The sequence below is a fragment of the Parasteatoda tepidariorum genome, chromosome 8 (genome assembly GCF_982258835.1).
Source record: "Parasteatoda tepidariorum strain Cologne lab strain chromosome 8, Ptep-v5.0, whole genome shotgun sequence".
Classification (NCBI taxonomy): Eukaryota; Metazoa; Arthropoda; class Arachnida; order Araneae; family Theridiidae; genus Parasteatoda; species Parasteatoda tepidariorum.
This window is the reverse complement of record NC_141762.1, coordinates 16,871,092-16,897,896: the sequence shown is the minus strand read 5'-3', so window position 1 is coordinate 16,897,896 and position 26,805 is coordinate 16,871,092. Positions and strand designations below refer to the sequence as shown.

At 27.9% G+C, this 26,805-nt stretch overlaps 2 protein-coding genes across 15 annotated transcripts in view; one reads left to right on the top strand and one right to left on the bottom strand.

The window, feature by feature from the left end:
• The window catches only part of LOC107456545 (uncharacterized), a 30,910-nt gene extending 21,815 nt beyond the window's left edge, over nucleotides 1-9,095 (bottom strand). For 12 of the 13 annotated variants that reach the window (XM_043047312.3, XM_043047313.3, XM_043047315.3 and 9 more), the window contains exons 1-5: nucleotides 8,765-9,095; nucleotides 3,948-7,172; nucleotides 3,152-3,304; nucleotides 1,461-1,545; nucleotides 778-896 (exon numbers count right to left, since the gene is read on the bottom strand). In XM_043047312.3, the coding sequence (XP_042903246.2) occupies nucleotides 778-896; nucleotides 1,461-1,545; nucleotides 3,152-3,304; nucleotides 3,948-7,172; nucleotides 8,765-8,875 (3,693 nt within the window). In that variant the 5' untranslated portion in view covers nucleotides 8,876-9,095. Of the gene's footprint in view, nucleotides 1-777; nucleotides 897-1,460; nucleotides 1,546-3,151; nucleotides 3,305-3,947; nucleotides 7,173-8,199; nucleotides 8,410-8,764 lie in introns of those variants that run through there. The other variant, XM_043047322.3, reaches the window with a different exon arrangement.
• Nucleotides 9,096-9,156: 61 nt separating this feature from the next.
• On the top strand, nucleotides 9,157-22,001 carry LOC107456557 (GPN-loop GTPase 3). 2 transcript variants are annotated; one of them, XM_016074453.5, is made up of 9 exons: nucleotides 9,157-9,266; nucleotides 9,344-9,443; nucleotides 12,229-12,337; nucleotides 15,759-15,846; nucleotides 16,020-16,099; nucleotides 16,821-17,061; nucleotides 17,741-17,840; nucleotides 20,183-20,308; nucleotides 21,827-22,001. In XM_016074453.5, the coding sequence occupies exons 2-9, from the start codon at nucleotides 9,399-9,401 to the stop codon at nucleotides 21,875-21,877; spliced, it is 840 nt and encodes a 279-aa protein (XP_015929939.1). In that variant the 5' UTR covers nucleotides 9,157-9,266; nucleotides 9,344-9,398; the 3' UTR covers nucleotides 21,878-22,001. The 2 variants fall into 2 exon arrangements, with proteins under 2 accessions (XP_015929939.1, XP_087006023.1); XM_087149897.1 differs by lacking the exon at nucleotides 9,157-9,266 and having other exon boundaries at nucleotides 9,273-9,443.
• Nucleotides 22,002-26,805: the final 4,804 nt, after the last annotated feature.

Here is a 26,805-nt window from a genome sequence, read left to right as displayed (position 1 = left end):
TTTTAAAAACTGTAATTTTTATAACTAAACTGTATGAGTAATTTAGACTATGAAGTTGTTATAATTATGGATAAAACGCAATAGTTGGCACCTCTGTTTAGTGAAACATTTCTCTTTTTTTTTTTTTGCTGTAAACACAACTTCTTTAGGTTACCTTCATTAGGTTAGTAACATATATATTTGTTATTATTATATATATTTGTTATTATTATATATATTTGTTAACATATATATTTGTTAACATATATTAAAAGTATCTTGCAGAAAGATATTAGTGCTAGAGTTGTTTGTTGCAGAAAGCCTGAAAAAATTCTGCAAAAGTGATCCCACTAGTATCTTGCAGAAAGATATTAGTGCTAGAGTTATTTGTTGCAGAAAGCCGGAAAAATTCTGCAAAAGGGATCCCACTACATCTGCTATTAATAGGAGAGAAATACTGCATCGTCTGAAAAATTGTTTTTTAACATTTGAAAAAAGAAATGCTAAAATTGTAGAATGAAATTGGCAAATTCAGCCAGAGTCTCGATTGTTCAAAACTGTGGAAATCCACCCGACCAAAAGTATCAAATTGTCAGATTTCCCCCTATTGGAAAAAAATTCATGGGTATGATTAAAAAAAAATTTATTATCAGTCATTTTGATATCAACTCTGTCATCATGAAAAAAAAAGACTTACAATGGGATTTTAGAATGTTAATTCATTACAAGTAAAAACAAAACTTATAATCCTTATAAATGCATCATTATGCCTGTTTAAATTCAAATATCTATTCTTACCATGTAATTGACAGTATGAGTGTGACCTTTTAAATGTTGTTGAGCATGGCTTTCATTCAGTAATGATTCATTACACAGAGAACAGTAAAAAGAGTAATGAGGTTTAACAAATTCAACTCCTAAAAATATAAACAAATTGTTAGTACACTGAGTAAAACAGTTTCAAATAGTGGTTCTGATAACTAAACACTCAAAGCTCTTATAGGGAAACTTATTTTTAAATTTGCCATATTTACCATACGATGCCTTTGTGTAATTTAAATTTAAATTAAGCTCAAAATTAAAATTCTGCTAATGATTTAGTTACTCATCATATAATTAATTTTGAAAGTAATGTATAAGTATGTGGAAACAAAGATAGTAAAAATAACATAGTTCCAACTCTAAAATAATGAAAATGAATACAATTTAAGAAACATTTTAAATTAATGTGGAAATTAGTGTATAATTTAAACTTGAGAATTTCTAAGATAGTTTGTGATGAAAAAAAGGTGTTGTAAATACAAAAAATACATCATAATAACATATTACAATGCATTACAATAAAACTTAAAATTGACTTTAATATTTTGCACATTATTTGCTTAGGATTGTCATTTAAGGTGCCATTTTAAACCATAATGTTGCCAGAGGAACTTTGTGTTGTTCTATTTACTGACATTCTAAAAATAAAAAATATATACCTTTAATGTGCCTTAGAATACAGTCACTTGCAACTTCTTCTTTTTTTGGTTCTTTAAAAGTAGCTGGATTAAATGGGTCAACATGCTGTAAAAGCAAAATTCAAACTATTCTTTAAAATTGAATAGGTTAGCAAAGTCAAAGTAGTATAAAATGTGCCAGATCATACACAGAATTTAAAAAAAAAAAAAGATCAGAAAAAAAAAACCTAGTAGGGTTGGGATTTCTTCCAAGACACTGTAAAGAACCTGAAATATTTTATTTTAAACTTGTTGAAAGTCTGTTAGTTGGTAAAAATAAAAAAATAAAAAATCATAACGTGTTTTTGAAAAAAATCGGGACAATTTTTGAAAAAGTTTAGATATACCAAACTACTATTAAAAAGAATAAAGTAACAAAAAAAGTATTATATTTTGATTTGCTTAGACATAATAAAGGTAAATTTTAATGCAAAAGAAAAATTATATAAGTTTTTATTTAATTTCAGAATTATGTTGTCAAAAAGACAGAAATTTTTAACAGTTTTCAGTATAATTTTATTAATAGAGCACTTAATAACTCCTAACAGTTTAAGATCAATGCATAGAATACTTTAAACTACTGTTGCATTGCATTTAAAAAATTACCAGTATCTAATAATATTCTCTCAGGCCAATATCTTAAATTTAAAAATTTCTTTAATAAAGTAATTTTAAAGTAGGGTATAACAATCTCGAAATCAAAACAATGAATATGCAGCATAACACGTTTATACAAAAGTAATTTAGTGGATGAACCCTCAATTTACCATTCAAATATTCCATAATCAGGGGTCTGTCCAGGCCAAATTTACTACTGTTTAACGGTACCTTCACAAATTCAACTTTAGAAAAAAACGGTCGTTTTACAAAATACTTTTTCTTACAATTTTATTTTTGTATCCCGTCAGAAACGATAAATCCATATTTTTTCATTTTTGTTTTAATTTTTTAACGTAATTTTTAATTTTTACAAATTATGTCTAAATTTTCACAAAATAGGTACCTCACAGAAAAACCTAGACAGACCCCTGATAACATATTAACTGTTTTTAATTTTAATTAATCACTTCTAATAACAGATGAAACGGTCAAATTAAAAATCGTAAACTACAATATTCCATCCTACAAATTCGTCATCGCATTTGCTGAAAATAATAAATAAGCCTATGACTCCTGCAATCATATCTATAAAAATTTGACAATGTAAAATCGTTAATAGATTTTTTTTTCTCCAGAGAATGCATGATTTCCCAAAAAGTCGTAAAAAATTAATAATGCTGCAAGTAAAGGTTTTATGACTGAACCATACATAATTAGAGGGTGGCCTTGAGTTTTAAGTATTAAATATTGTGATTTTTACTATTATTACTAAAAATTTTATTTTTACCATTTTTACTAAAAATACAAAATTTTTGAATCTTCAATTCAATAATTCATAGATAAGGGGATGTTCTGAACACAGAAAAAGAAAAAAAGAATCAGGAATATCAGGACTAAATATTTTTTTATCGGGAAAATCAAGACGAATATGAAATCTGACATTGTTATGTACACATTTGAAGATGGATTTCAAAATTTCTAGACAACAAAACTATCCAATTATGTAAATCAAAAAAAAAAAAAAAAATGAACTCAAATATTAGCAAATAAAAATATTAAATAAACGCAATTACCTTTAAATGATCAGACGTATAGTAATGATTCAGGAGGCTGGCAATAGTTGTAAACTCTTTACAGCAGGAATCACACCAGTTATGACCTGAATCAAATCCTGAATATTTAACAAGACTTGATACATTACGGGATTTAAAACTGTTCTCATTTACCTGTTGAAAATAAAGCAAATATTGTCATTTCATATAAAATGTTTTTTAATCTGCTATAGATTTAAAACTGAATGGAAAAGAGTGGAAAAAAAAAATCAATAAAATGAAGGCAAGTGGTGAGTGAGGTCAAGATATCTTTCATGAGTTGTAATTCCAAGAAAAGAGGGGCTATAACCAACCGATTCAGAGATTTTAAATTTGATAAAATCTAAAGAATTTCCCCATTACTTTGATTTATTATTATTTTATTATTTTCCCCACTTTGATTTAACATATTTAAGATAACTTGGAAATTTTAACTAGCTCAATTATTTAAAGAATTTAAAATGTTTATATTTCACCCTATGATTATGATTAGTTTAAATGCAATGAAAAGATATAATTTGAACCTAAAAAGAGTAGAAAATATTTTTTTCCTCATTATTTTATGATTAATTTATATGGATTAAGTCAACTCTCTTTTTTTTTGGCTTTTATTCTTAACTTAGACATTAAGAAAAACCAGCTTGCAACATAGGACATATCTTGCACCTAACACCTAAAGGGTTAATATAGGATTAAGGGATAACATAGAAAATGTTATGTAACTAAAAAAAAAAAAAAAAAAAAACTAATTTATATCTTTTAATCTTTTGTAATTTACCTGTGTTTCAACTTCTTCTTGTATTAATTTAAGATCTTCCTTTTTAATTTTATTTCCTAATGCACTTAAGTCTATTTGTTTCTGCTTGGCCTCATCAATTAGTGACTTAAGTTCTTCTTGAGCTTTGTCATGCAGATTTCTACATCTCATAATCAGACTAATCATGCCTTTGTCCATTTCCTCGGGTACGTTTTTCTTTTCAAGTTCACCCAAAAGATTTCTAATTTCAGAAGTGTCTTTCGAAGTATTTTTTAAAGTTTTTTGTAACACATATCTATCGTAATAACACTCTTTATATTTTTCTTTATTCAGGGCATCATTTGCATTAACTTGTTTATCTTCAATATGTTTATCTTTATAGAAACTTGAACCTGATTTTTTTATAGGCATTGATATTGGTTGCCATCTTAAAGAAGACTCAGTAGACTTAGTTACAGGTGAATTATTTTTATTAGATGATTTGAAAGTATCTGTAACTTGGGTAGTATAAGAATTAGTAGTAGAAGTTTTAGTTGCCTGCGTCGATTCAATTACAGAAGTCTTTGATGTAGGAGAAATTTTTACTGAAGACTTTGCACTCTCAATCATTTGATTAATCTGAGAGGTAAGTTTAGCAGAAATATCCATTTGTTTAGAGCTTGCTGTGGAGACAGGAATTAAATTCGGTGCAGAACTTACTGGAGCAGATGGAATATCAGATACAGGAACATTTTTCAAATTTATCCTTGAAATTGGGGGAGGAACTAAGGATCTCGGAGCATACATATTGTATGATGTAGTCATAGGCGATGGATAGTTATATGGCATAGAATTTGGAGCAACAGGAGGAGGATAGTTTGGGGAGTAGGTAAAATTAGAAAAAGGAGATGGTTGCTGCATAGGGTATGAGCTATGAAATGGCAAAGATTGAGGAAATGGAACAGCTGCAGGTGACAAAACTTGTGGTATAATTTGCTGCGGGGGTAAAGCTTGTTGAAGGGGCATAACTTGTTGCGCATGCAAGACTTGCTTTTGCATATCTGGAGCAGCAGATAATGAGGAATTAATGTTTTGGGGAATGTTCTCGTCAAGTTCATTGGTTTTGTCAAATACTTCTTTTCTTGATGGAAATACTTCTAATATTTCCACATCCTCTTCAACTTTTTTACCATGTTGGTTATCAATTGTAACAGATCTTGTTAGAGTATCAGACCCTTTTATTTCTAAGGTGTTATGTGATTTACTTCGCAAAGAGGAACTAGTTTCTGAATCTTGATTTGGACCACTGATTTCTTTAAAGTGCTTTTCTATTCTCAAATTCAATTTTTTTTCATTTTTGAAATCAAAACCAGATAGACCTTTAGTAGAAACATCAGACAAACTATCAGAATTTTTATCAAATAAGTTTTCTGACTCACTACTTGAAGAACTGTCAGATGAAAATCTTTTCTTACCATAGGAATGTTTATGCGGACTTCTCTCTCTAGAATGTTTGGGACTTCTTGAACGTGATTGCCTACGATATCTAGGGCTTCTAGATCGTCCTCTACCATGCCTACTACGCGACCGCCTTCTAGGAGGTGATACTCCATGCCTATCACGTGAATGTGGTTTAGGACTTCTGCCTCTAGAATGGTATTTCTTTCTTTCAGGATTTTCCCAATGATAAGGAGAACGGGTTTTATAATTTGGAGATCTTTCTCGTGCTCTACGATGTGGGCTGTGATCCCTAGATGAAAAACGGGTATCGTGTTCTGAATATTCCTTATGCGTAAGAGCTTTACGGCTAGGAGAATAGTTTCTATTTTTTGGATTCTTATTTGATAGCTTAGATACATTTTCTTTAATTTTCTTGGAACTTTCACTAGAATATCTTTTAGGAAGAGCAGGTCCTTCAACTGCTTTAGATGGTAAATCAGAAAGAGATTTAAAAACGCTAGCATCAACTTTCTCTCGAATTACGCGACGAGTTCCAATGCCTTCATTAGAAAAATTATCAATCATTATGGGACTAGCAGATTTGGGTGTTGTACTTGGAAGATTATCCTCACGCACACGAACAATTCGTTTACTAGACATCATATCGTCAGATTTCAAATTTATTTGCAGTTTGGACAATCTTTCAGGACTTTCTCTATTATCAAAACGAGATATACTAGTGGGATGTCTGGAACTTTGCAAGGAATAATCATTCAAATTAAATTTAGGACTATCCTTTAATTCTTCCTTCTGATTTCGAGGAATGGGAAAATCTTTCAAATATTGTGGTTTTAAATCAAAAGAACCTTCTCTAGGCTGCGATATAGGTGATGGATACTCTTTATTAGAATGAGTAAAATTAGTCATTTTAGAATATTCTGGTGAAGATTTTGCAAAGTCTGATCTCCATTCAGAGTCTAATTTCTGGGAGAGAACTTGCTGAGGAGGTGTTTCTAAGTTTTTATTAAAATAAAAATCATCACTCTGCTGCACAGCTTTAACTTTGTCAGAAGTCGTACTACCTTGAGATAAATACTTATTGATGGCATCTTTAGCATCAGCGGTTAATGATCTACCTGATATAGAGGGATTACTGCTTCGAATCAATGAGTCTTTAGATTTTCTTTCCATGATTTTCCTTTCGTCTGATCTCTTCGCATAAGGACCTCTATACGGTTGAAATTTAAGCAATTCTGAATCCTCATCATCACTCCAATTTGTATCAACTAAACTAGTTTCAGAATTCTTGTTTTGTTCAGTTACTTTTTTAGCTGGTTCTTCGGGTAGAGGATTAGAATCCCCATACAAAAATTCATCTTCATCATCTATTGACTGCAGATTGCTAATAATAGGCTTAACACCTGTATATGGACTTGATGCGTCTGATGATGGCGGTCTCGTGCTTCTTTCATGTGAAGCAACTTTTTCATTTGGATTTGTATAGATAGATGAAAAGTCTGTTTCTGCAGAAGATGCAAATGAAGAATTGTAAAAATTGTAGTCATTTTTATTTGAATAAGCAGGCAAATTTCTGTTCAAGCTATCTCTACTAGGAGAATGAATTGGAGAACTTCCTTGTAGTGTCCCATAGTTACGTAAAGATTCTAAAGCAGATGAGCTTGATTTATTGTCCATTAATCCAAGATTTGATTTAGCAGCTAGAGCTTGAGCATACAGCTCAGAATTAATGTTCTTAGATCCAGAAGAGAACCTTGATGGAGATGGGGGAGGATCTTCATCACAGAATATTGGTAAGTTCCCAACACCCTGCAAAAGAATGAAATTATAACTATAAAGAGGAAGGAAAATGTTTTAAAATTTTTAATCAATTATATTTTATGTTGTAAAACTGTAATTAAAAAAATTCCAGACAAAACTTTACATTATATTAACATATCCTTTTTGAAACATATTCTTATAAAAGTACAATTAAAAATAATATATTTTTGTGTAACAAAATAAAGATAATTTCTAAAAATCAGATAATTTTTGACCTAAATGTAGTAACTAATTTGAGACAAAATTTTTGACCTAAAAGTAGTAACTAATTCAGGACAGATGGAGCATATATTTTTATTCTCCAGAAAAATTATTTGATTTGATATTAAAAATAATTTGATTGTAAATGTCACATTAGACCCACAACGAGCTATTAACAACTGTTAGGATATCATGCTTATTAATTATCTGAGGACAATCTTCACCAATCCTGAGGACAAGCATTACCTACTCTATTACAATTTAGATATAGAAAAAGTAGTTATTGATACATCAACCGATCTCATGCTTTGTAAATATCTATCAATTTACTTGAAAAAGCAAAATTAAAATACAATTTTAAGCATCAAAATCATTTCAGTATTCACTAATTATTAATAATCACTGATACAATAATTCCTGTTTTTTTCTTCCTTGTATTTTTTCCCCTTCCTTCACTTGCTATATTAAGAATTATTCACGGTAGTTATTGTGATTGCCATTGATATGCTACTCCATAATGATGCACTTAAAAAATTAAACAATTAACCTTAGAAATAAATATCTGTATATAATCACTAGAACAAACAAAAGTTTTGTTTTCTATAATTGGATGTAAAACTAAAGAAGTGGACAATATTAAAAAAACAGTTCTTTCCTCACAAATACAACATAGTATAAAAAATTTTCATTTTATATAAAATTTCTATAATAATATTGTTAAGATAAATAGATGTTTAATGTAAATCTGTAAAAAATGAAGGCAAAATGCAAAAAAGCGGTCAACGAATCGAATCTGACGACAAAACTACCTTACCGACCGTGTTCATGAAGTGACAAGTTGACGAACTGACCAAATCAAGAAAAACGACCTTATCATCAAAATTACCAAGCCGTTTAAATGGTTTGTCGATGAAGTGATTGTCGAGGAAATGAACCAGACCCTTTGTAGCCACTCCCAGGCAATCAGAAATATCCCAAGATTTCCACAACACTGTCTGCCACTGAATAATCACCAAGCCTTGGCAACTTCCCGACAGTGACCTGCGAGAAACTAAAAAGAGATATCACAGAAGCGGAATAACTCGAAGGGTATAACTCACGATCACTTATGTATGTTTCTCAAAGAAATTTTGCAAGCTTTAAGTCTATTTGGCTCCTTGGCGATTGTAGTTGACTCTACAGATCACGATACGAAAATATCACCAGGCAATCATATGCATGTTTTTGTTTTAAGAAGTATAAAAATCATATGGTGATTGTAGTTAGCATGAACAGGTTGTAAATACTCCCTCATTTTCGATATAGCATTATATACAACATAAAATTAGTTTTAATTAGCACAATTTATAATTGTAAATTAATTAATTAAAAATAAATACCGGTCTGTCAAAAGTCCTAGGATCTCTATTAGAATGGAGATCAGCTCTACTAGAGTAAATGTTACTAGAGCTTAAAAAATTAGACAGATTTCTATTAGGATACTGAGACATTGCCGTATCAAAACTCGACAGCCTATCCTAAAACATAGAGAAGTTGCACAAAAAAAGGAAGCTTTTTAATATTGTAATAAAAATTTCAACTTGTCATGTTGTTATTGTTTCATTTAGTATTTAAAATAATAACATTTCATCAAAAATTTAGGATATTAAAGAGGACAAAAAAATTTTTATCTATCACGACGGTAAGCATTTGACCACTTATTTCTTCGTCATTTTATAAAGTTTATCTACTAGAACTTTGACTTTCAAAGTTATAATTTCTCTTGTTAGTCTTGAGAGCTACAGAAATAGTCAGTCAGAAGTGGTTTCATAGGTATTAATCAAAACAAACCAGCATTGCGTTCTTACTTGTTGATTGCATTGCTTTCTTTTCATTAAAAAAGTAACGGGATTTTCGTTAAAATATCTTTGTTGTGAATATCTAAAATATTTGTCATAATTAGTACATTTTTTTATCAGAACCGTAAAGGGCCTGTTATTGACTGAATAAGAAACAGACCAGAATCCATAAAATATGAGATACGCTCAGCTCGTGATTGGTCCTGCTGGTTCAGGCAAAGTGATTATTTTGCTATCTTTATTGTCTTAATTAAAACTTAGAGTGGCCATCCGCAAATTCTGGAATTTTTTTAAGATTTCCCTCTTCATTAATTTTAGTTTAGTAGGCATAGAATTTACTTTATAAACTTATGAATATTTTTGTAACTCCCTAACTTACAAATCGGCAAAAACCTATATTTTCCATGATGAGAGGACAAAAACTCATTTTTGATACAAAATTATTCCTAAAATTGAAATATATACTATAAATATAAATATTTACAAGAAATTAACAAAATTATTATTCCATAATTAAATCATAATGTAATATATCATTTTAGTAGTTTAAAACATTGATTGGAAAATTTGATTATTCTCTTTTTTCCAATGAAATGAACTTATTTTAAAGTAATATAACTATAATTTAAAGCATAAAATGTCTATCAACATGTGTAGTTAATTATTGTACAAATAATAATATTTATTTATTTGTAAAAAAACATTATTTAAGGATTCTAAAATGAAAAGAGGTCAAAAACTTTCAATCTCTTAAAAATTATTCCCCTTATATTAGTTATTTATATGTTAAAGATAATTTTTTCATGTGATGTATCAAAATTATTATTCTTTATGATTGATTTAAATTTGTTTCAAGTATTTTGTAATAATATTTAATCAGCATTTTAGATAATTTGGTTTTTGCCGGTTTTTACCAGTTTTTGCTAGTTTTTATCAGGTTTTTGCCACTGTCCTGGCAAAAAACCCTTTTTGCCGGCAAAAACTCCAACCCTGGTTCATTCGAATTTGAGGTACCAGTATTTAATGTATTCAATTTGGGACAATCCCATTGTAATTTCAGGCCGCTTAATGATACTTTTTTCAAAAATTATCATTTTTTTCGACCTTTTTCTCAAGATTTTTTAATTTTAATATTGTAGTGCAATGTTCACAGCATTTGATGATGGTCGTAAGTTATTAATAATTTTTTCGGCCCTTTTACATGTTTTTTTTTAAATTTTTTTTTTTAATATTGATAGGTTTAAGAGGATGTTCGAAATTCAAATTTGAGTTATCACTTTTTGATGTGTTCGATTCATGGCGATTCTGTCACAATTTTGCAGTGTTTTATGATAGGTTTTTTGGACAATTATTTACCATTCTATCGGCCCCTTTTACATGATTTTTCAAAATCTGATATTTTTAATACAATGTTATTACCATGTTCAATTCGTGTCGATTCCATTATAATTTCCCGGATGATAATGGATCGTTCAAAAAATTCATGTTGATTCTATAATACTAGATAATGTATTAGCACGAATTTTACAGACAACCTATTGGTTTCTTCAGCATTTATTTGTAATTTTTTCGGCTTTTTTCTCATGATTTTTCTATTTTCTCCTATATTTGTATGAGACTTAATATGCTTCTTTTAACGTTCGATTTGAGACAATTTCGTCATAATTAACGTTTCCTGGTTGTTTTTTGGGCTATTTTATATCATATTTTCGATCAAATTAATATTTTCATATTCCGATAATACGCTATTGTGATACGTGAATTTGGAGTTTGATGTATCACTTTTTTAAGACATCCGATTCGCAATGAATGTAATGAATAGTAAAATAAAAAATACTATGTTTTTTTTACATAAATTGTTATATGTTGTTAAAATAGTTTTATGTGATTTTTGTTAACGTGTTATCACTTTTTAAAGTAAAATTATGAATATCATATTTTGTGCATCTTGTTTTTGACATAATGTTACATTCTTCTTATTTTTGACATTATCATTTTGCTCTTTATGCCTTGCCTGCATGCTACTAAATCCCTAAGATCGCCTGCTTGCTAGCAAAAAGAAATCGAAAAACAACAAGCAAGGGGTTAATTAAAAAAAAAAAGCTTTTCTCACCAAATGTATATACCTAAGGCAGTATTCAAGCTAAGCAGGGCGGCAAACCCTGCTTGCCCTTTGATTCCAATAAATGTGCCCTTTTTGTAAAAGTAAGTCGCCATCCCTGAAAAACTTTGCATTTTTATACAGATTCCATTTTTTAAAAAAGTTAATCACTGTTTTTGAATAATAATTACTCACTGGTAAAATTATATGTGTTTAAAGGTTTAATTCTGATTACTATGACAAATATTTAGTTTGTTAGGATTATTCTCAACTAGTTAAATTTTTGTAACTATCTTTTTTCGGGAGGGGAACATTAATTAATTTTTTAAGTGGTTTCTAAATTTAAAAGTATTTTTTTTTAAATAAATACCTTTTTTTTTTTCAAAAAAAAATTCATCTTTAAATATTCATTTTGTTATAATTTTCAGTTTAAGTTATAGAAAAAAAGCTTTGAAATTGTTATTCAATTAATCATTTTTTACTAGTTTACTTTTTTTAGAGAAAAAAAATACATGTGTAGGTTGCGTTTAAGCATGTCTTATTTTTATAAACTGCAAATTTTTCTCTTATTTTGATGATGAGAGAGAATTACCATTTGAAATATGCTCATATAATAGTATGAGAAGATAATTTAAATATTGTTGAGCATAAAATTCAGTTATTACATAATATTACAGGCATTAAATGAGTGCCCTTTCAAAATACATTCTTAAAGTACCCTTTTTAGAGAGGAAGCGCCCTGCTCCTTTTATTCCTAGGAAACTCTGCTTAAGGCTTTTCGAACTAGAGGTTTTGTATGCAAAATGAAAAGAATCATTCTGAGTGTCTCTATGAATAATTATTTTTCGTAAAAATCTTATCATTTTGTTGATTTTTGACATTTATTTTTTACATTATTTTCAAGTCCACTTATTGCTCTACTGTTGTGAAGTACTGTTCTGATGCCCAAAGGTTTGTCAAGGTTTTCAATCTTGATCCGGCTGCTGAGTGTTTTACTTATGAACCTATTGCTGGTATGTACATTTTAAATTTGAAATTAATAAAAAGAAATTTTATCAATGTAGTTTATATTTAGAAGCAGGATTTAATATTATTCTTGCTTCTAAATACTGTAATCTTTAAACCTATTGCTTTTATTGTATATCAATCTATTCAACCATAGATATTCAAACCTGAAATTATGGTGGAATGTTTTGCTTATGTACCAAAGTTGACTTTTACAACCATTAAAATGTATATTTTGAAAATGAAATTGTAATAACTAATTCATAAAATATAAACAACTATTCAATTCAGGGTTTGAAAAAACCCGGGGATTTTTGAAAAAACCCAACCCGCCTGGGTTTTATTGAAAAAACCCGGGGAAAATTGAGTTTTATTTGAAAAAACCCGGGGAAAAGTGGGTTTTTTCATTTAGTGCTCATAAATTTTACTGTGAAAATATTTTTATTTATTAAATAGTGTTGTATAAGTAAGCACTAAAATTTCATCTGACTTTTACCTGTAATAAAATTAAACTGGAATAAATATTTATTGGTCTTCCATGTTTTTACAATACGATTAATGGAAAGTGAAATTAAAATTATGTATAATTATAAAGAGTATCAGTTACTTGTTCCTTTTTTAAAATATTTAGATAAATATATGCATTTTTAGATACATTTTAACTTTATAGTTTCAAAGAGCAAATTAATCTTAAAATTATAAAAAAGCATAGATAAAAAGTTATAGCTTATTTTTTTAAAATCAGAAAATAAAACTTTAAATTTGTTTATTGTTGTTTAATGTATCACTTAATAGAAATTTTTTTGTTTGCTTTCAATATTTTTAAACATGATTAAAAGAAACAAAATAAATTGTATTCAAATGAAATCTTAAAAATAATATTTAAAAAATCTTAAAAGTAATATTTTAATTGTTTTTTAATTGTGATAAACTTTCTCCAAATAGTTAAAATTTGTCAGCAGATGTTAGGAGTTAACTTTAAAAAAAGGTCAATTTTTTCCTTTATTATTATTATCATACAACAGATTCAAAGTGTCTACATTTCTCTCTTAGATGGTGATGCACTTTTGTGAGTTTTGTAACTTTATCTATTTCTAATCTATTTCGAAGTTTACTCTGCACCAAACCGAAAGTTGAAAAGTGTCTTTCGATAGAGACAGAGGATGCTGGTGTTGAGTGCAAAAAAAAAAAAAAGAATTGACAGAAGTTTTGCGAAAGCTAGGAATTTTATTTATTTACTTATTTAGTTTTTTTTTGCCATAATTTTTCACTATTTTTTGATGAAAACTGTTGAATAACAGTGTCAAGCATCATTGATTTTGAAAAGTATTCAGGATCGGAAATTTTGAATGCCATAACACGTGGCAGAAATTCTGGATGGTGCTTAGAAAGACAGTTTTCTGCTACTTGGTCCTGCTCCTCATTTAAAAATTGTCCCCTTGTTTCGGGATTCAGGATGCATATGCTAATAAATGATGTGGCTGAACAGCCTGATTGAATCTTTTTACAAAATGTTTATGGGGTTCTAATTCATCACACGATAGTAAGTTTATTCATATTTCAACAGCTTCTGAAATTGAAATGTTTTCTGATTGAAGCTTTTTTAGAGCTTCAGAAACAATTGATATCTGTTTTTCTCAATTGATAGTTTATTGGTAAAGCCCAACAGTATTTGATATTTTTGACATATTATTATTAGATTCATTTTGATGTTCAAGAACAATCTCTTCATATTTATGGTAATAATTGGCAAAAGTTTTTACGCGCTTACAATATGAATTCCACCTAGTGTCATTGGGTCATCAAGCAGTTTTTTTCATTTACCCATCCATGTGCTTGATGCACGTTTCAAAAATATTTGTTAACTTCAACGATGTGTCCAATGATAGTATTAGGAGATACTTCTTTTTGAACCAAATTAAAAAAAAAAAAAACAATTTGTGAAAAAAACCACCAAGTGGGTTTTTTCAAAGTGGGCCCACTTGGGGAACCCTGGTTATATGTATTCTATATTAAGTTTAAATAATGCATTATCACTAATATCACATATTTGAATCTTCTTTATTGTTAAGTACATTATGTTTCATAATTTTTTAACTCAAGAATTATAAAATATAAATGCAGTAATATAAAAGAAACAAGTTTATTAATCTTTTTGTTTTCACACACATTTATTTACTATATTTATTAAACATATGGATATTACCTATTATAATCTGTAAATATTTATAATCAGTAAAAGCTAAAATTTCATTTGACTTGAGTTAAATAAAAAACTGAAATAAATATTTAATGGTCTTACATGTTTTTATAATAAGATTAATAGAAAGTGAAATTAAAACTACGTATAATTATAAAGAGTATCAGTTACTTGTCCCATTTGTTTTTAAAGAATTAACCCTAGGAAAATGATTTCATTTTTCGATAAATAATTTAAAAAAATTCTCTTATAAAAAGTTTTAGCTTCTTTTTTTTTTTAAAGCCAGAAAATAAAACTGTTTAAATTTGTTAATGTATCACTTGGTAAAAAAAGAAAAAAAATTGTTTCTTTTCAATTTTTTTAAACATATGAATTAATAATAATAACTTGTTTATTAATATATAAAGCATGCAACTATATTCGAAAAATTGATCTTTTCAGACTATATTATTTAAATTATTATTTGATTTAATATCATTAAAATATTACTTTTTGAAAAAACCCACTTAAAGTTTTCAATAGTACCTACTATAAAACTATATGAAGATTCGAGTTTCTTTTACTTTACTAATATTAAAAACTTAATCACATAAAACATGCAACTCTATTTGACAAATTTATGCTGCACAATAAATTATATAAAAGTAAATGCAAAACAATAAGTTTTAGTAAAAAAAAAAAAAATTTTGAAAAAACCCACTTATCGTTCCAAGTGGGTTTTTTCAAGGTGGGCCCACCCAATAAAACCCAGGCGGGTTTTTTCAAAGTGGGCCCACTTGGCGAACCCTGATTCAATTAGTCGCCTATAAATTATGCATCCAATTTATTTTCCTAAAAATAGCTTCCATGTCCTGTTAATCTTATCATAATCCATAAACTTCTCAATTCATATTAATTTTACAAACGACTAGCTATTCTACAATGGAATTCAAAACAAAATTTCTGCAACGAAAAAAAACTTAGCACAGCATTGCTTCAAAGTTGTTCTGAAAATTCCAAACTCACCTGGGTAGTGTAGATAGATAAAAAAAAAAAAAAAAAAAAAACACTTTTAACTCTCTTAGAAAGTCATCGGTGAAGGGAATTCTGGGCAAATGTATGGCATTTAATATCTTTAAAAAAAATGAGTGAGGGTATTATCTGACTATGTCAATTCCATTGCTCTCCCCCCCTCTCTTTATTTTAATTATTGAAAAACTAAAATTTATGATTTATATTTATGTTGCTAGATGTAAGAGAATTAATACAATTGGATGATGCTTTGGAAGATGAAGAATTGCATTATGGTCCAAATGGTGGTCTTATATTTTGTTTAGAGTGAGTATCCTCTCTTTTAATTTAAGAGATTTTGTCTTCCATTTTTATTGTTATTTGTTTAACTTATTTGCATATTTCTTAAAAATTGTATCATTAAACAAAGCTATAGTGTTGATAACTTTATATTAAAATAGTATTTTTCATTTATTTATTTATTTTTTTTTGAAATATAGATATCTTACTGCTCATTTGGAATGGCTCACTGAACAACTGGGAGACGAACAAGATGATTATATTTTGTTTGATTGTCCAGGTAGGGATTGAATTTATATAAGATATATTTCAAAATTTTAAATTCATTTATAAAAATTTATATTTACACATTTTATTATATTCGTATCAAATTTATATTTTTAGGGCAATAAAACACAAATTCTATTTTTAGGACTTCATTTCAATATTTATAAATAGTCAGATCCACTATCAAGGTCATGTTATAAATAGTCAGCTTAACTATTAGGTTGAATTTTTTTTTTTTTTTTTATCTAGGTAGTTTTTAAGTTATACGAATCTCTCTTCTATGCTTTTTAAATTTTTTTTCTCTAATTAGATAGAAAACTTTAATTTAATGCTTAATACCTTTCATCACAATTCTATAATCTCTTTTCAATGACTGACACATGTAAATAGACAATGACTTGCTCCAAGTAAGGTAAAGTGTACATGTTTTTTGGATTTTAAGGCCAGTAATTGCAAATCTTAACAGTATTTGTTTAAAATATTTTGAGCTTTGTTTAATTTTTATTCGATATTTTTTAAAAATCAAACAGAGTTGAAAAAATTTCTAATTTAAACATATTATTCTCAATACAAATTATGATCATGCAATGAGTGAAATCTGCAATAAGTGATCTTTGGGAATTTTGTTTCTTAAAAGAAAATATGTGAAGATAACTTTTGATTTTTATGCTTTTGTTCATATCAGATTAAAAATATTTGTATGTTTCTTAGAAGCTTATTTGTTCATACTACAGGTCAGATTGAACTCTACACACATTTAGATGTAATGCCTAAAATTGTTGCTCACCTGCAACAGTTGGATTTTATTGTCTGTGGTGTATTTCTTATTGATTCTCAATTCATGATTGAACCTTCAAAATTTATATCTGGTCTCATGAGTGCATTGTCAGCAATGATAACTCTAGAAATTCCTCATGTAAATGTGCTTTCCAAAATGGATTTATTGACAAAGCATACAAGAAAACAAATCGAAAGGTATCATTTATTTACATTCTAAGAATTTAAGTTCTCTCATTGCATTGAGTATTACCTTCTTACTGCCATTAAAAAATTGCACTATGTCGAAACGTGTTTCATGGATAACTTCATATTTATTATCCTCATTGAGATCTTTTTTTTTTTTATTTTTTATGTCAAACTTAGTTGATAGCATGATTTGTGTTCATTGTGTTGAAAATTTAATCACAGTTAATAAAACATAAATTCCTCCATTTAAGCAGTGTGTGTCCCAAAATCAACATGCTGTACTTTAGAAATGATTAATTTATTAATTAATAATGTCTTCAGAAAATAATTTATTACAGGCATGCTACTCTTCCCAGGGACCGGGGAATTTTGCTTTTGTTTTGCCTAATTGCTTCACAATATTAGAAATATTACAATATTAGAAAGCACTTTTTTTTTTCAGATATAATCGTGTGACCTGATGACAAGATTATATCTTTTCTTTTTTTAAAAATTTTTTTTAATATTTTATGAATTTTATATAATTGCAGCCTATGCACAGTAAATAGCCCTAATTTTTTCATAATTTTCTTCATTAATCTTTTTTTTATCCTTTTTACAATTTTTAAACATAAAATTTTTAGGCAAATAAATATTTTTATTTCAGTTTTTATCTCCAAGTTAGTTAGTTATTTTTACTGTTTTTCAGATATTTAGATCCAGATTTACAATATTTGTTGGAAGATGAACAATGTGCTTGCAAGTGGGGCAAGAAGTTTTCAAAACTAAACAAAGCAATTTGTAGTCTAGTATGTATACTGTCTTCTAATATACACATATTTCACATTTGTATATTGTAGCGTAGCTACCACTACAATTATTCTCAATTCCAATTCACTATTATATATAAGGCGTGTTGACTCGATTCTATCTACCTTTAGATAGATAACAGTTGACGTTGCCGGTAGCATAGCCTCACAATATAACATTTGAATTTACTAGGTTTCCTGATTAATCAGATCTTGACCAATTTTTCATTATAAAATTTCAATCCCAATGTTTTTTAATTGGAAATGCATGATTGCTATAAAAACGTGGAAAAATATTTTTATTTAGAAATTCCAAATTTCAAGGTTATAATAATATTAATGTTCATAAAAAAGAATTTTAATTATAGTTGATTTAATTTGACAAAATATCTCAAAGTGCTACTTTTTAGACCGTACATAAAATGGCTGTTTAAAAAAAAATGAACTTTTTGATATTTCAATACTTATCTATCATTTAGTATGGTGTGTCTTTTTCTGTATTTCTAAGATACACAGTTTAAATCACTAATGTTACGCATCCTGAGGTGCAGCTTTGTGCTAGCTGACATATGATAAAATATAAACTGAGCATCATGTGAAGCAGAAAAGGGAATTATAAACTTCACATAAAGAAATTAACCGAGCAAAATATTGTATGTGTGATAAATGCTCTTCTGTAAATAACCACTCTGCTGTAAATAATAGTAAAGCGCTGATTTGTCCAGTTAACTTAGGTAGGGCTATGACCACATGTGTTTTTTACCTCTTTCTCTTTAAAAACAAATATCTGTCTTTTTCTTCGAATTCTCTAAAGAGGGTAGAAAATTGCCTCTTTTGTAGTTCGGTGTCCTTAGAAGGGGGGGCACACTCTATTCATGTTTATTCTGCCTTGTTAATTATATCAATGAGGTTGCACCTATCTTCGCATGCGTCTGGGAGTTGCTAAGATGATTGGGTAGCTGGTAAGATCTTTTGATCTTTAAAGTGAAAGAAGCTTGTCTACAAACTCCAAATGAAGAAAGTCCCCCGCCTACTCACCTGGGAACAACATTTTGCCTTAGAAAAAATATTTGAACTTTTGTTCAATTTGGTATACAAAGCCGATTTGCCGAAAACATCTTTATTGGGGATCCTGTTGGTAAAAGGCGAGTTTTAGTATAATGAATCTATAAAGTAAGGTATAATATTGTTTAAATTAATTTAAAATTTATAAATGTTTTTTATATGATTTTATAGCATTGGTATTTAGGTAATTAAAAAAATTTTATAAATTATTTAAAAAAAACTTTAGTTTAATTCAGTGTACGAAGCCAATTTGACGAATGCATCTTTATTGGAGATTCCATTAGTAAAAGGTCAGTTTTAGTAGAATGAATTTACAAAATTAGGTATAATAATATTAAAATTAAATAGGGTAAAATAAGATGCATGTTCAAGGTATAGCTGTGTATATGATAATATAAGAGCTATTGTGATGTTTTCGAACAATACGTAAATTATTTTCTACACTCATGTGACACAATTATAATAACAAATATTGAATTGCGAAGAAAATGCCTGTTTGTCAGCTTATTTTAAGATATTAATGCACAATTACAAAAAAATAAAATACTGAAGGCACCGCTAAAAAATACTGAAAAAAATCACTTGCCTAATATAAGTAAAGCAATAAGACATATTCAATTAAAAACGTGTTTATTTTAAAATAAGGATGCTTTAATTTGGTGTAGAAGGCAATTTACAAAAAGATGATGGCACAAAAATACTTTTAAATATAAGGAAAAAAATAAATAACTGACCTGAATCAGTATGTTAGGAAATCTTTAATTCATAAATTATATTGTGGCTAAAAGTATTTTTATGTTAAATAATTCTTAACAAGTCATATTCTATCTTAAATTTTTACCTGTTTATATAGATAATTATTCTACAGTACAGAACCAGTTATCCGGAAATCAGAAAACCGGAAAACCAAAAAACCGGAATGAAATTCGATAAATTTTCCCGCCATTTTTTTTGAAAAAATATTTTTTTCCTCATAAGGTTTTAGGATTTTTCTTTCTTTTTTGAACGATGTTTACCTTACCATCATTTTGGAAATAATCATTAGTGTATTACTTCATAGTTTTTTCTTCTTTTTAAAATTATTTCCAAATATTTTTTTTAAATTGGTTTAACAATAAAAAGAAACGGTTTTTTGTAGCGATTCAGAAAACCGGAAAAATCAGTTATCCGGAAGAGCGATGGTCCCGATCGTTCCGGATAATCGGTTCCCTACTGTATTATCTTAATGTATTATCAATCAATCAATCAATCTAATATTTTATCTGATTTCTTTTCAGGTAGAAAATTATAGCATTGTGAAGTTTTTACCATTAAATATCAAGAATCAGGAAAGCGTCGGTGACCTTCTACTCACAATTGACAATGCAATACAATATGGAGAAGATTTAGATGTAAAAGTTAAGGTACTTTTTTTTCCCCTTCAAATTACTTCATTGGAAACAAAATACAGCATGTATTATAATTTGGCAAAAGAAAGCTTTAAACTTAACTAATTTTAGCTGAAACAAAAACATATTTTCTCACAGGCATTTTTTTGTTCTGGAATGATCTTAATGCCTTTAATCACAATTCACATTTCACTAGGTTCACATTTATTTTAAGCTTTATTGCCTGTTTAGTATGTAAGTTGATTTATCATGCCTTTGTACACCATTTTGTGCTTCTTTGATGCACAGTAAATACAATTCTTATGAAACTAAAGCAAAAACACTAACTTATATTCAGCTATTGTTAGATAACTGCATATAAATGTCAAAATATCTCTTTTTTTTTATCTGTTTGTATGAAATTTGAAAAAAATCGAAACCATTAATTCTGTATACATATTTTTTTTTACTAGTTTAGTTTTTGAACCTATAAAATATAAGTGTTCTATCTAAAAATATGTCTGAACAGTTTAGTTTAGTTGGGTCTTTTAATGTTTTTTTTTATGCTTAGCCATATCAGGGTGAAATAGTTCCGAATAAATTACATTTGAAAATATTAACCTTTTTAAATTTTTAACTGTTTGATTGATTTTGTTCAAATTTTTGATTCTGTCATTCAAAATTACTTTGTTGAAGCTAGTACAATTAGTTGTCGTTATTTGAGATTATTTGTCTAAAATCAGATTCAAAAATTCAGATTGTTTTTATTCCAATATTAGTAGAAAAAGGAAATTATTGTGAAAGTGCACTTGACATTCCTTAAGAAAAAAAAAATTGTGTTCTACATCCATATATTGATTTCAAAATTGAGAATTACAGCTTTCTGATATCTGTGCAAAATAGTCGTGCAATTCTATTCCAGCTATTATTTCCAGCTAAGAATTTAGAAAATCACTTTGAATAATTCAACTGAAATGTTGATAGTTAAATTTATTATCATAATTCAATACTTATTACAGGGTTCCCTTTGGTCAGGGAGAACAGGGAAAACGTAGAATTGCCAGGGAATTTTATTTTGATTCTATAAAGCGGAGAATAGTCAGGAAAAATTGCAATTTTTTATAAAACCTGAAAAATTTCAATTTCATACTTTGAAAATAACCAGTCTCAGAACAGTCAGCAACACTAATCAGTTATTTAAATTCAAGTTAAATAATTCTAGCATCTATTACAAATATTTGTTGCAAAAATGTCACATTTTAATGAAACTTTCAAGCTTTCATCATTATTCAATGATTTTTTTTCATACAAAATCTAATATTTGACATCTCAAAATTAAAAAAAATGTAAGTTTTCTGCTGAAATATTTCAAGGTATATATAAAATATGGTCTTTATTTTCACTGAAATTTTCTTGATGTACCTGAAAAAGAGAAAGTCAGTGAATTCTTTTTCTGAAATTGAGTGGGAACCCTGTTATTTTGTTTTTTGCTTAAAAATATGGTAATATGTGATACATCAAAATAAAAAAAATTTTGTTTTTAATGTTTTGCAGTATCCTGAAGAAATAGATGACATGGAAGACAATGATATGGATTATACATAGTGTTGTAATTAATTAAGCATAAATGTTTTCAATGCTTCTATACTTTGTAACATATTTTTCATAAAATCCATTTGTAAATAATTTAAGATTTTTTTTAAATAAATCACTTATTGAAATATTTTTATTTAAGTAGCATGTTTAATTATTTATTGAAGATGGAGGATATCATGGAACTTCAGTTGCTATATTAGATCAGCTATTGTTTCTTGTACATATTGTTTATTTTTGTATTAATTTTTTTCTCAAAATGCATGGAATTTTTTTTTTGGGGGGGGGGGAATTACACTTAATTATAAAAGTCAAATATAAACATTCTTTAATACTTTTTCAGAACTTGAACCATCACATACTTTTGTATTGAACTGTATTTGATTGAACAATGCATGTTCACTAAATAGGTTATAGCGCAAATTATATTTGTTATATTTCTGTAATAACTTATGTACTTAATTTTAAGTCAGATCAGTCAACATTAGCAACAATTTTATCTATAGAAAACTAGGAACACTGCAGGTCTAATAATGTACTTTGCAACCTAGGTATGGCTACTGTCTTTTCAAAACTTCTCCTACTACATAATCCACGTGTTTTAAAATTAATATAATTTTGTTTGAATAAAACAAAATCTAATAAATTTTTCTTGGTAGGTAAATTATTTTACTGTAATGATTTGAAAGTTGTATTCCAAGATGAATGTATATGATTATGCAATTTCAATCTGAGGGTAATTTTTTTTTTAATGTTATCTTAATCTTAGTAATATTTTATTACATAGGTTTCAATTTTATTTATTCAGGTTTAATTTAAAAATAATCTGAACTTAATACCAAAACAAAAATTTATTTTGTTTCTAAAGTTTTCAAAACTTAATACATAATGTTTAAAATTATGTACAAAGATGATTAAAATTATAGATCTTAGAAATAAGATATAACATGATAAAATAAAAAAATACTTTGACAAATAATAAAGTGAAAAAAATACCTTGACATCATTAGTTTATTTTAAATTAAAAAAAATCAAAAGTAATGTTAAGTATAAAACAGAATTGTGATTAAACAAAAATATTTAAGTATTGTAGCAGAAAAAAGAACTAGAAAATATTTTTAAATATGGAAATTAAATAAGTTGCGCTTATCCTATGTAGGGTTATTTTTAAAATATTTTTCTTAGCATCCAAAGACATAATATATGTATGCAATCCTTAAAACTTAATTAGATGGATTACAAATTACTTTTTAATGATTATTTTGAGAGATTCTTTGACCGATTAGAAATAGTAGCAGTACCAACTTTATTTTATTAGTATAAGTATGATTTATTAGCATTAGTTGAAAGTATTATCTTGATGCATCAAGAAGATACAAATTTTATTTTGTTTTCTTTATTGAAAAAGGTATAGATTTTTACTAATCTCCATGTATTATGAATAATAACCTAGCAGACATGTGTGGGCCATTCTCTGGTATACACTTGCCCGGTATTTTCTACACTGTTTTTTTTTTTTTTTTTAAAGGTAAAGTTCATTGCTCGGTATTTCTTACACTGATCTTTTTAAAGGCAATTTCATATGAAGAATACATTTTTTTATCTACTAACAGGCCTGAATTTCTTTTGTTTTATGGTGACTTATAAGACCCCCACAAGTCTAACCTTTAATTCATCTATAATGCTGACTACTAAAACATGTACAAAACATAAACACGAATCAATGTCAATCCAATTAAAATCATTTAAAAATTAACCATATACATTTAAAAATGTGAATATATCTAAGAATTTAATAGAAATGTGCATACTGCATTACTTTCCACATGGAATTCCAAGAATGAGTTAGAAAACAGTTGAGTTTGTTTATTATAAGCACTAATAGACCAAAATCCAAGGTTTAGTATGAAAATTTTTAATGTTAAAAAACTTTTACAAAGTTCTTATTATGAGCTTAACCAAGATTTAATGAGGAAATTTCCTAAACTTCTTGAAAATTATTTTATTGGCGATATCAGAATAAAAAAGAGCATCTGGATGTTTGTAGAAATTTTATTCCCATGTAATTGAGAACACCTCTTCGGTTCAATTTGTTCGAACATTGTGTGCGGATTGGTGATAAATTGAATTAATAATGAGAGATCCGTCACATGTCTTGCCATGAATCATACAACCAGTTGAGAAGCTTTGGAATGATTGTTAAAAATGTGTGGTACTTGCAATAAAATTACAAAAACCACTCAATCCTAAGAATAAAAATATATCAAAATGGTGAAAAAACATTTATACCAACCAAGAAATTCCTAATTTTTCTGGAATTAACAATTGTAACAATGTATTTTACATAACAAGCTTCCAATACAAAACAGAAAAACAGCCATTAGATTTTGTGATATAACATATTTATTTTTAAAGGATCGGGTGCAATACCCATAACATAGAGGTAACCAGTGAGAAGACCAACGATATTCCTCATGCCATTCCTGTTGAGGAGAGCCCGTTCCTGGAGCTTGAGAAGCTCCTTTTGATGCTCACCGGGCAGTCGCGATTTAACTCCTTACCTTATATTTGACCGTCTGAGTTGTGCCATTGCTCATAGGCAATCTTGCCATAGAGCTTAAAAATTGGGGCCCTAAAGGATGTGTGAGTCCCTAAGCTGGTTCGGGGCACTTATTAATTTATTAGCCAGCTCATTTCCAGGTACCCAATTTATGTATATCTTGTTATAGAGAAAAAGATCACAGAGGACTGAAAAGCACTCCTACACTAAGGATGAGGTGAACAGAACAGCACCCAGCCTGTCAAAACAGATGTGAATAGGTATATTTAGATAAACTCTGTCTAGACACACCTTGCAGCACAAGATGATAGTATAGACTTCAACGTGAAAAAAACAGCATAATTGCCAAGAGGAAAATGAAGTTTGGTACCATCATTGGAACAGTAAATAGCCGTATCTGACAATAGGACTAATAATCATTGAGTAAATATAGTGAAATATCTTAGGGCATAAACCCCATGTTTTACCAATAGCATTCCTGCAAGACAAAACACCTTGACCGTGCGGACACAGTATTAAAAATGATAACCCCTGTTAAGTTCAGAGTCGAAGAAAACCCCGAGAAACTTTATCAACAAGTTCTAACCTATGATCAAGGTACTTTTCCTACTGAAGACAACTAGACTTATCTTAGAAGGAGGGTTAACTGATAGGCCAAATTCAGAGCACCATCTAGCTAAAAGTTTAAGTGACAGTATGCACACGAAATTGAAATCTAAGTCTTGTATACTTTTACGTTAAAGTTTAGAGAAGAGTTCCAGTAGGCACATTTATGTTATATATACTGCTGAGCAAAAATTTGCAAGGACCTGACAATAGTTCCTTCTTTATTCATTTTATCTAATAGAAGATAATGTATACTTTGTGCTACATAAAAACAAAGCCAAGTAATATGAATAAAACATAAATAATAGCACAAAAAAAAGACATACTGCATTTTTGATTCTATAAAAAAGAAGCTCCTTAAGAGTTAAAAACAAAATGTACTGGACACTGAGGAACGTACTGCATTTCAACACTTAAAAAAAGTTAAGGTTTATAGAACAAAAACTAATACATAATGTGTTCTGTTTAATGACATTATTTGCGTTTTATTCATAATTACAAAAACCAACCATAAAATAGAACATTGAGGCTATTTACTACTTTATTAAAAAATTCTACAAATTGTAAATACAAAAAGTTAAAAAAGCAGTATTCAAATACGAGATTCCACTTTAAAGAAATTTCTTTGTAAAATTGATAACAATTTAATTTGACTCTATTGTACATGTAATTTTCGATGAACAATCCAAAGCAAAATCAATATAGAGATCTCTGAAAGTTATAAATATAGAAAAGGCAACTTTAGTAAGTCAGTGGTACAAATAACAAAATATAAAAGTGCAGATTGAGCTTCATATATAAAAAATATACTTCACATTGGAAGATCTTGAAAATGGTACAGGCACAATCAGAGAAAATGCTATTATGAAATATGTCTTAGCTTCTTCACTAAGCTCGTTATTTTGTTACAAAAACAATATCTTATAGAGAGAAGCTAATGATTAAATTAAGTAACGAACACCTGATATGCAAATTAGAGTATAAATTTAACCTCATTAAAGTGGTATTTAAAACTTATTTTTCAAAGACATTTGAAAGAATAATGAAAAAATTATTAAGACACTTACTATTAGTTAGAAAATAAGGAAGAGTGCTAACTATGGACAAAAATATGTAATTATAAATTACTGAGTAACAAATTTTTGGAAGCTCTTATTGAGACATTAAAATAATGTATACTTCATTAAAATGAAAAATGAGCAGATTTTTCATTTATAATATTTTAAATTATTAGAATTTTTATTATAAAGAAGAGTTAATTTTTTGATTATTTTAAGAATTCTACTAAAGTATTTTTGTAATCAACAAATATATTTTTGCATCGCAAAATTAATTTCACCAATCGTTAGTATAAAGTTGGTGCTATTGTCATTTAAGAAATTATTTCTAAGTAACATGCTTATTTTTTTATTTTGTTTACCTGAATTAAAACATGGCTGCTTTTATAATGATTTTTTGATTTAAAATTAAAAACTGTAGAGAATGAATTTCTTGTAATATAAAAGTGACCTAAATTAAATTGAATCTTAACAATGGTTAACAAGTTAAAAAAAACTAAGAAATCCAAAAATTGAAAAAATAAATTGATATTGATGTATTAGAATCTTAAAAGATATATATCTCATTTGAATTTCTAAAAAAACAGTAAATTCCGAAAAAATTTCTATTCCAAGTGAAAGCTCAATAAAATTTTCTTTTAAATGATTTGAAGTTCCATAAGTCATAAAAACTTTCAAAAAATAAAAATTCACTAGTTCTATCAATTTTGGGGGGG

Bases quoted from the DNA above. Each gene is read 5' to 3' on its own strand.
- LOC107456557 (XM_016074453.5), top strand. From the start codon at position 9,399: ATGAGATACGCTCAGCTCGTGATTGGTCCTGCTGGTTCAGGCAAA. The intron at 9,444-12,228 runs GTGATTATTTTG...ATTATTTTCAAG, and splicing joins GTCCTGCTGGTTCAGGCAAA to TCCACTTATTGCTCTACTGT. The intron at 17,841-20,182 runs GTATGTATACTG...ATTTCTTTTCAG, and splicing joins ACAAAGCAATTTGTAGTCTA to GTAGAAAATTATAGCATTGT.